The sequence below is a fragment of the Silene latifolia genome, chromosome Y, assembly GCF_048544455.1.
Source record: "Silene latifolia isolate original U9 population chromosome Y, ASM4854445v1, whole genome shotgun sequence".
Classification (NCBI taxonomy): Eukaryota; Viridiplantae; Streptophyta; class Magnoliopsida; order Caryophyllales; family Caryophyllaceae; genus Silene; species Silene latifolia.
Window position 1 is genome coordinate 468,392,930 of NC_133538.1, and position 10,865 is coordinate 468,403,794.

The following is a 10,865-nucleotide window of genomic DNA, read 5'->3' on the forward strand; positions in this document are numbered from 1 at the left end:
GCCACTCGGATCTGGACCAGGCAATCCGCCCGTCTTGTGCTTAGGACGCACGGATCTTCATACTGTTTTCTGCCTCTTGCTTTAGAAACCCATGATCTACGTATACTCTTTATTCTTAATTCGTCGGTTGCCGTTCTTGCCTCCTCTTCATACTAGTCCATCTAAGATCGTCAACAAGCTTCCGAATATGCACAAGGGACAGGAATTCTGCCTCATTATCTTCTTTCCTATAAGACATACATTATGCAATAGGAAAGCGAAATAGGAAGGAATTGACGGATGACATGGTCATAAAATGCTATATTAGTATGCAAAATGGGTTCAATTAGGGGACTAAATGTGCGCAATTAAGAGTCACATTACGCCGCTGTAAGGGAAGCCTATGAGGCCTACCTAAAAGAGCTGGCCGCTATCAAGAACGTCTTGATTTTCTCTAGGATAATCCAATATGAGGCGGCCTCCGCATTTTTCGAAATCAACATCAAAGAGGGCCAAAAGGTTAGCCCTCATGTGCTCAAATTGATTGAGCTTGTTGAGATTCTTAAGATCCAAGGGGTTGACATTCCCGAAAAACTCGTTATAGACCGAGTTTTACATTCCTTGAACAAAGTCAAAGCATATGTGCAGTTTAGGGTAAACTACAATATGCAAATCATGAAGACTTCTCTCCATGAATTGCGCAAATTACTTGTACCAGCCGAGAGAGATATGGGTCTTAATGTTACCTCAACCAAGGATGTGCTAGCAATTAACAATAAAAGCAAAGGGAAATTTAAGAGGAGTGCTAATAAGAGCAAGAAACCCACTTCCTTCAAAGGAAAAGGAAAAGCAATTAAGAAAAGCTTTTCCAAAAAGGGTGCTACTTCTGAAGACAAATGCCATTATTGTAATGGCATAGGACATTGGAAGAGGAATTGCCCGAAGTATCTTCGAGATATCAAAGCTGGAAAGATTGTTCAAGTAGGTAATAAATAAAATTCTCCCTATCATTTATGTTTTGAATTTCAATCTCAACTTTGATATTTGGATACAAGTTGTGATTCTTACCCCTTTTTAATATGTTTTTAAGGGCATCCGAGCAAAGACAAAAGCAAAGACAAGCAAGCCTAAGGAGGCTCTTCAAGGGAAGCTAGAGTAGTCGCCCATAGTAGAAGACTTATGGAAGCTTGGCCTTTATATTGATAGTCTTCTTTTTATTATTGTATTTTGAACTTGTTGTTTTAGAACTCTCTTAATTTCCTTTTTAGACATGGGAATTAGTTTATTTCCTTTTATTTTCAAGAACAAGAAGTTGTATTTGAATTTTAGTGGCTTGGTTTTCAACCCAAGTCATTGGGTTTGTGAAAATTTTTCGTTCTAAAACTTGTCATTATACACCTCACACATCAAAACATAAATTATGTTGACTCAATTAATCATAAAAGAATTACAACGATTGGATCATTGTAATTAGTTCATAAGCCAAGAATTAGATTCTCAATTATGCTTTTGTGACTTAACATCACATCTTATTTGATATAAGAAACAATGATTTTAAAGTCAAAAGGAGTTATTTGAACTCTAAAAGGGGAAATTTTATAAACCAATTGGCTACACAACTTAACTAAAACTTGAGACCACTTATAAGAATCCATACGAGCTATGGGAGAGCTTAAGACCTTAATATTATGTTTGACATGGATATGAGTCCAATCCTTTACTATATAAGGACTAGTCTACTTTGAAGCTTGATTATAATGTATTTACAAAAGAGTCATCTATTAAGGTTATAATATATGATATTTTCTTACTTCACCAACATAAGTCTGAAATGATTTGTTGCTTATAAGGCTATCTTTCGAGAAAAATAGATGTATTTTTCAAAAGATAGAGTGCACTACTACAGATACAGCCTATAACAACGGGTAAAAACCGTTGTAAAATAAAAAAGCGGACGTTGTTAAAGCGGCCGTTGTAGAAGGTATTTACAACGGTTTGCTTATTTAGGGAAACCGTTGTCTAAAGTATTCACCACGGTTAAAAGCCGTTGTTGTTGGGTGTGCTCCGTTGTGGAAAGTGTTTCAAAATTTTGGAGGGAATAATATAACAAAGGTTGTCGTATGTATAACCGTTGTTGTAACATTCCCTCCAAAATTGTGAAGTCTTTTGACAACGGGTTTATGGTACATACCCGTTGTTGAAATTTTTAGTAACAACGGTTTTATGTTTAATACCCGTTGTTGTAATTTTACCTCCAAAATTGTGAAGACTTTTAACAACGGTTTTATGTTTAATACCCGTTGTTGAATATTATGCGCGGGTATTTGTGAATGTCATTCACAACGGTGTTATTTTTATTAACCGTTGTGAAAAGTATTCACAACGGTTTTTTTTAGTAACCGTCATTATTACATACTCCTAATGTTTTGAAAAAATAAATTTGTTTCATGCCATTCAAAAACCTGCATATGTCAGAAGAAGATATACCAAAGACTAAAGATAAATCACATTTGGGTTCATCGAACTCAATAGATTCAATTCAACCACAACAAAGAATTTGCATCATATATATATATATACTTACAAGGAGTTGAATTTACATGAACTAATCATTCCCTAACTTCAACAAAAAATTTACTAATAAGTTGATCTAAACTCTGAGTATCATGCATTTCTAAATATATTCTAAGACGTAGTTGCCCCACATGTCTCTTACCTCGTCTATATCTACACTTGAGTCTTGCTCAACTGTTGAGACGGGTTGATTGCATACTGCGGAAAAAACAAAGAGAAGACATTATGGTATATATAGCAGCAAGCAAGACAACATTAGCAACATCATGGTATATATATATAGCAGCAAGCAAGACAACATTAGCTCTAATTTAAAAAAAAGTAATAAACACATGTTTAAATTATTACTAACCTTATCTGGAATAACGAGATATCTTCGCCTAATAATCTCCAACATGAACCAACAAGCGTAGTATCCACATTGTATGTTATCCGGTGGCGAGGGGCCTATTATTACATAAAAAAACAGACGAGAGAAGGCTCACATCGTCAGAATCTTGAACTTTAGGTATTGTATTAGTATTAAACACAGATTTTGCACTTAATGTTATTGTATTTGAGCACGTACCCCTGTTATCGTAATAAAATCAGGGCCAACATCAGAATCTTCCGTGGGTTGATCCTGCTCGTTTGCTCTTTTCTTCTTAAAGGCCCTTTTTTTAAAAAATAAAAAAGGAGGCAGAAACTAATTTTTTTAGGGGCAAAAATATGAAAGAACTTTTTTCTATAAATAAAAAATGAAAATGTTATTATAAATAAATCAGTATTATAAACTTACATATTAATCAAGTGCTTAAAAGTCTCGCTTGGTTGATTATGTAAAGAGTCCAACCAGAAAACTTTATTCCTTGTCGGCATGATGGCTGCTAGCACCCAATGAGTCCTACATCAAGAGACATCATCATTATTAACAAGTACATATATTAGGTATGAAAATGCAATTGTAGGGGGAAACGTAATATTAATTTGTTTATTACCCTTTTTCATTATAAGCGCGAAAATCGACTTCTTGGTTGTCGCCAATTCTTTGAGCAATATAATCTACCCGTTGTTCGAACGAGAAATCCGGAATAAATAAAGATAAAACATAGGGGCACAGGAATCCGTATAGATCAGATGGAATTTTCTTCTCGGGGATCACTTTCAATTTCAATATCCTACATTATTACGGTATTAATTCCGGTATTTAAAACACTATCTAGTAGTCAGAATATTAGACTATGAAATTATTTATTAAGAAACTTACTTCATCCAAACAAATATGTGTGATACATCAATCTGGTCTAGGCCAGCCCATACGGCTAGCAGATCCCATGATATAAGCGCTTGGCGCTCAGCCCCTAGAATATCCTCCTCGAGCGGAATAACTATCACTTGCTCGGTGGCTATGCGAAGGCCAGCCTCCTCATGCAGTCTCATCATCGTCACCGTTCTTACTTTTTGCATGTAATCCTTCCCTTTATATTTTGTGGAGTTTAAACTCCTAACTTTCAGGTCCGGGAAAGAATGAGTCTTTGATTTTGTGCTACTACCACCAGCCTACACATGTAGTAGATAATTAAAATAATAAAAAATCCAAAGGTAACATATCCTAGCAGTTGGAGTAATAAAAATAAAAGCGTACTTAATTAAATACCTCGTCAACCTGCTCTTTCAATGATGAGGTAGTAGTAGCAGGTAAGACTGGTGGGGACTTAGGCTTATCAGTCTTTTTTGTCCCCTACACAAAATTACCATGCTTCTTATAAATACAGACAAAATATAAATAAAGGGAGCGAGGTTTTTAAAAAAATGGAGAAGTTAATTAAATACCTCATCAAGTTGTTGTCTCGACGAGGTCGTTGGCATGTCTGTGGACTTAGGCTTATCCGCCAAAGCCGCCTTTTTTGTTCCCTACAAAAAAAAAAATAACATATAAATTTAACATATAAAAACATTCAACAACTAAAAATGTAACATATATATAAAGGTATTTCTTCTAACCCCAATCGCTTTCCATTTGCTCGGGCGCGGAGATATCTTCGCCAAGTAGATGTGAGTATCGAGACCATTGGATGAAACTTCCAAGCGCATCTCCCGAATGGTAATGTCGTCACGAATGGGACGGCGGTTGAAAGTTTTCATGGCCTGGATTGATTGTGTAGTTATCTCTACTATTCTATGATTCGGCAAAAGTTTTTCGCCATGAACTACGATTTCGCTGCAGATTTGTTTTCTACGAGACCCCGGCCAACACGCACATGTGGCTTTTCGATTCTATTAGGGTCAGCAAGAATAACTGGCCTCTTGTTTACGGCCTGAAGAATATACACATACATTATTATATCTTTGCAAAAACGCTTCAGCATTCAAAAGATTTTGCAAAAACGCTTTCTGTCTCAGGCCGATTTTTGCACAAACTTCAATATAAATTTAACTAATTAAACACTTCATGCATACCTTACTGAAAACAGGGAACTGACTTGAAGGGGATGTATGCTGTTTTCCATCAGCCGTCTTCTCATCAAGTTGCATCTCCTTTTCAGACCCATTATTTACCTAATAAAATTAACCATGTCAGAAGTTGGCAGTGAACACACCCCCTAATCTTACCCAAAAAAAAAAAACAAAAGAAAAATAAGGAAGTATTAGGTACCTGATCGGCTTTAGTTGTTACAACTTCAGAAGCATTATTAGGTACACGATCTTTCGAATCTCGTTGACCGATACTTCCTTCTCATGTATTGCCAAGGTAGTAGCGGCCTCTTCACCAATCTGTTGTACCTTATTATTACCCCCTTTAGAAATGACATCCTCCATCATCTTCACTTCTTCTTCGGAAAGCTTACCTCCAGCATTCAGCTTTAGTAGTACGGATGCCATTAATCAAGTCGCTTGCTAAGAATGTAATGTGTCGGCAATTTTTATCCCAACAATAACATGTGAATTGAACTTAAATGAAAATAATAGAATAAATGTTACCATGTCGGCGTTCTCGGACTTAGTCTTCCTTTTCTTCTTTATCGGGCAGTTTTCCCATAATATTTCGTTACTCCAACCTGTAACGGACGCCCCTCAAACGACCTGGATGTTCGGGTCGGCCGATCGCTCTAGCAAGAACGTCATTACGACCACCGGGAGTGAATTTCCCTTCTTCTACCTCTTTCAATACGTTATCCTATAATATATTAAATAAACTTAAAATTATATTTGTGACTAAAATAATAAAGTTAGTAATGAACTCGTCTTAATAAAATAATGCTTACTATGTTGGCCAAAACTTCCTCATCATATTTGTCATGCGACGACAAGGGATCCTTTAGGCGTGTGCCCATGTTTATAAGTTACATGCCGATCCACCTCTTTCACTCCCTTTGCCACCTACACATTAACATGGTAACATTTATACACGTAAATGTGTATCAATGCAAGTCCAAGTGTGATTAAAAAAATAAAGTCTCACAGGGCAATAATGCATGCTACTTACGAGGTCCTCTTCTATCTTTTCAGAACCGCCTCGAGAACCATAGAATTTCCCCTTCTTGCATGAAATGTTAGCACGATTTCTTTTGCTAACGGCCTTCAAATAATTATATAAAAGCGCAAGTAGATGAGATAATAAAAAGATTATATAAAGGACTCATTAATTAAAAAATTGATAGGTAAATCGTTAAAAGGCGAGGATATTTAACCTGAAACTTCTCAGTAGTTCTCATCTTTTTGAAAAGATCCCATTCTTCTTGCTTGATGGTGGGACACTTGTTTTCCGGTGGGCTCTTACGCATCTCCCCCGTTGCCTTGTCCACATACAACCAATCCCTAGCAACGCCACACTTCCACTGCCTGTGGACATCCGCTGCCTTATGCATTAAATACTCATCATGGCTTATATCGGGTATAATAAAGCCTTCCTTTATACGAGCCAAGTATAACTCCGCCAATTTTGGATTCAAAGTTCTAACATCATCTAAATGGATAGGCACAAGCTGTCTTGTGCAAGCACCAATCCAATCGGAGAAAAGACCGCATTTGGGCGTAGGGAAACCCTTCTCACTCCATGTTATTTCGAGCACATTTTAGCGGCTATAGTGCAAGGACTTTCTTGCACTTCGTAGCACCCCTCTCACCAGGCTTATTATCACCAGGCTCATTATTCTTTTGACTTCTTTTACGTTTTTCACCCATGATAATCCTAAAACCCAAATATGAATGATATAGTAAATGAACAACTTAACAACGTACATGCAGAGTATTATCTAAAACCCTAAACCCTAATAGGAATGAAAATTTAAAACAACAGATTGAGCTTCTAAAATCCTAAACCCTGATAAGAGGAGTAAAGTAGATGATGCGGGATGATAAAGATAACAAAGAAGACGAAAAACAAACAGATGCATGAAAAAGAAACAAGATGATCGTCTTAAAACCCTAATGACGAAACACAAAATTAAAGTGAACATACCTGTTGATGATGATGATAAAGAGAACGAGCAGGATGATAAGGGAAGGCAACGGAATCGGGCTTGAAAGCGGCGGCGACGGCGGCGACGAGAATGTAAAAAGCGAGGAAGAGAGAAGAATTAACTCAGGATACCAACGGTTGAACTAATTATAATGTTGTGTGTGTTTGTGTATGGCATGCTGTATGGGTTTCTATATTAGTTTTTTATTAAGACAAACTATTGACAACGGGTGCTCAAAGAAGAACCGTTGTTATATGTTAATAACAACGGGTCAATAAAAGTAAACCGTTGTCAAAAGTTTATTACAACGGTTAAAATATACCCGTTGTAATATATTTTCACCAAATTTGCGCCAAAATGAAATATGTCAAAAAAAATAATTGACAACGGGTAGAGGTACTACACCCGTTGTTGAAAGTATTAACAACGGGTAATTTAAATATAACCGTTGTTATTGTTGAACCTCTTTTTTTTTTTAAATTACTGTAATTCCATTACGGTCCAAACTGTAACAATACATTTGCAACATTATTCAGCAATTTCAACACCAGCATCCACATCTAATAATAAGATCAAGAAAATAAGACAACTTACACCAGCATGCATGCATACTGTATGTGTCCTGATGAACTATCTCAGGATCGGGGACGTTTCTTGGATGTCATAGTTTCTTCGTTAACCCAAATACCTTCACCATGGTCATCACGCATATAGATGCTTTCAGTGTCCTCATGATCAGTGTCAACATCGTCGAAATAATATACAGTGGTAGACTGATCCATTCCCTCAAAAACGACATCCTGATCATCATCATCATTATCGGATGGACTACTCATTCTTTTCCTTATAGACAGTACAACAGACCACTTCTTATCCATAGGATCGGTGACATAGAACACTTGTTTAGCTTGGGATGCCATTATGAAAGGATCATCCTTATTATTGCCAACCTTACCCAGATTGACCAACGTAAATCCCATCTTATCCTTTCGGACACAATGGATGTTGTTATCAACCCAGTTACATCGAAACAAAGGCATTGTGAAATCAATGTAATCTAGTACCACAACACCTTAGCCGGGATCCCTTCCTTATCCTTATAACGCCACTCCAAACATTTAGGGCAATTGGTTAAGTTTTGATATAATTTCCGATACAATATGCAATCATTTGGACATGCATGTATTTTCTCATATTTCATACCCACTCCTCTTATTAGTTTTTTCGCCTCATATGTCTTAACAGGTAGAACATTACCATCAGGAAGCAACTCCTTTATCAAGGCTAAAAAACTAGTGAAACACGTGTCACTCACCCCATTTGCCCCCTTGATATTATACAACTTCACCACGGCCGACATTTTTGTGAACTTACAACCGGGATACGAGAGGTGCTTGGACTCACACAACTTCTCATACATGTTGTTAAGGTCATCCCAATTACTAGTGTCATCACCTACATCTTCAAAAGCAATGGACTCATCATCATTCTCTTCATTATCTATAGACCCAACATTCAACTTCTCTACTTCCAACTCTTCCAACTCAAAAAACTCGGCAAACTCAGGATCATCAGTTAGCCTTTCGTGTACCTCAACATCATCTTCTTCAGAGTTATTCTCTTCCTCTAATGATTCCCCATGAAAAATCCAAAGTGTATAGGATCGACTAAATCTCCACTTTTCTAGGTGTATTTTAACGTCAGGAAAAGCCATATAGCTAATATTACCACATCTTTCACAAGGACATGCAATACTAGAAGAACCTTTCAAATTGTTCGAAACGAATTCATAAAATTCAGCTAAACCATCCTTCTAGGTGCGGTCACTCATATTTGCATCAATCATCCAAGTTCGAGTCATTATTCTACATTCGTAATAATAGGCAACTAATTCAGAAAATACAATAATAGGCAAACAAATAAACGAAATTCAGGAAAGCAATTAAGCTAAATTATCAACAAATTAGATAATAACCCAAAAAATCCTATATCTAGTTATAAGCGTTGCTAAGAAACATATATATATATACCTGATTGATAAACACGATGAGGGAGAGAACACGTGACAACAGTGACGGAGATGAAGACAGAGAGACGATCAGGGAGGAATGGAGGATGATATAGTAGCAGTATTAGCTTGTGTTTGTAGTGTATAGCAGAATAAAGCAATATGTTGTTCTTAAGATTTTCATAATATTAATAACAACGGTTATTGAGTCTACAACCGTTGTTAAAAAGTATTAAAAACGGGTTCTAATATAACCGTTGTGATTACTTTTCACTAATTTGGCGCCAAACCATTAACAACGGTTAAAATTTAACCGTTGTTATTAGTTTTTTCATTAACAACGGTTGTTTAAGTATGACCCGTTGTTAAAACAAATAACAACGGCTAACAACACATAACCGTCGTAATTAAGTTTGGTAAAATTCGCGGAATAAATTCTACAACGTGTTTTGATGATTTTCGTGAATAAGCGTTGTTAAAGGGTCGTTGTGGTTGCCTGTATTTGTAGTAGTGGTGGGAGAAAAATAGCAACAAACATACAACTAGTTGGGAACTAGTGAGGAGACATAAAGAAAGCGTTATTAAGTGAAACTCATGACATGTGAGGAGACCAAAAGAAAGCTTTCTTAGGTAAATCTTTAGACTAGTGAAGAGACCAAAAGAAATTGTTCTTTAGATAATTAGATTATAAAGTGGTTGTATCAAGTAAATTCAATTATATTTTGCATAAGAGCCGTATGAACTAAAGTAAAATCATTGCAAAAGGGTAAATTGTTTAAAAGTTGCATAGACAGGCATAAGAGATGTCTACAAAAGCTAAGTTAACGTGTAACTATGCTAAGATCCATGTTATCATTGCTACACCTCTTAGTGTGTATGTTCAAGTTAGATGTCAAAACCAATTTCTAAATAAGTATTTTGTTACATAAACACAAAGTTTTAAATATCACTTAAAAATAGCAATGATCCTTTCAATCATGTGAAAAGAAACTAGTTTTCACTCGAGTTGTCGAGAAGCCATATGTATGCATGGATTTGAGTGGGAGTCAAGATTGCAATGTATAGACATAAAATTCAGTGGGAGAGATTGTCTTCTATATTGATGTCATATTACTCATTGAGAATATTAAGCTAACACTACCATTGATGAAAGAGTGTTTAAAATTTTCAATTTTCAATTCTCAATGAAAGATGACATACTGCATTCCAAAATTCAAATCTATTATGAAATAGGGAATTTTAGATTGGCACTTAGATAAGTATCCTATATTGATGAGATTCTTGATCTGCTTAACATCAACAAGGTTCAGTTGGTTATTCATATTGATGAAAGTATAATTACTATGATAGAGTCATAGTCGCTCACTGAACCTAATAAGTTATTGATCACATGAAATCGATTGCTAATATTGTTGGAGTTTTTGTCCTCCACAGTAGTGCATGATAATATTATTAAATCTCATTAAGGAATATGCATGGGATATTCATTTGCAATACTAGTCAGCTGATCAACGTATATCGGTAACGGTTGGCCAACTAGGGTTTGACGCTACTGCCGTGAGACGGCAGTGTTCAGCTGATCCTTTTCGGTCACACCAAATGGAACGAGCCCCAACACGAAAGCTAATTAATTATATGAGATACAGTTTAATTAGTCCCTTGATTAAATTGACTAAGAGTTAGTCGATTAATTTATTTTAGAGAGACATCGAGTTGTGAACTCGAGGCGCGGAAATTATTATTTAATTATGCGATAATTAAATAATGAATTATTTGAGACGGGAATTAATAATTAAGCGGTTAATTGTTAAATTGGTACTAATTGACTATTGTGATTAGTATTGGTACGTAAAATATATGTG

At 36.0% G+C, this 10,865-nt stretch overlaps 1 protein-coding gene and 1 long non-coding RNA gene across 2 annotated transcripts; both read right to left on the reverse strand.

The window, feature by feature from the left end:
• Positions 1-3,795: 3,795 nt before the first annotated feature.
• On the reverse strand, positions 3,796-4,435 carry LOC141632951 (uncharacterized). Its single transcript, XM_074445450.1, has 3 exons — positions 4,366-4,435; positions 4,190-4,273; positions 3,796-4,092 (listed from the first exon to the last, which is right to left on the reverse strand). The coding sequence occupies exons 1-3, from the start codon at positions 4,399-4,401 to the stop codon at positions 3,796-3,798; spliced, it is 417 nt and encodes a 138-aa protein (XP_074301551.1). The 5' UTR covers positions 4,402-4,435.
• Positions 4,436-4,763: 328 nt separating this feature from the next.
• On the reverse strand, positions 4,764-5,220 carry LOC141630062 (uncharacterized). Its single transcript, XR_012537421.1, has 3 exons — positions 5,189-5,220; positions 4,993-5,091; positions 4,764-4,850 (listed from the first exon to the last, which is right to left on the reverse strand). It is a non-coding gene; the product is annotated as an uncharacterized LOC141630062 (long non-coding RNA).
• Between the last annotated feature and the right edge of the window lie 5,645 nt (positions 5,221-10,865).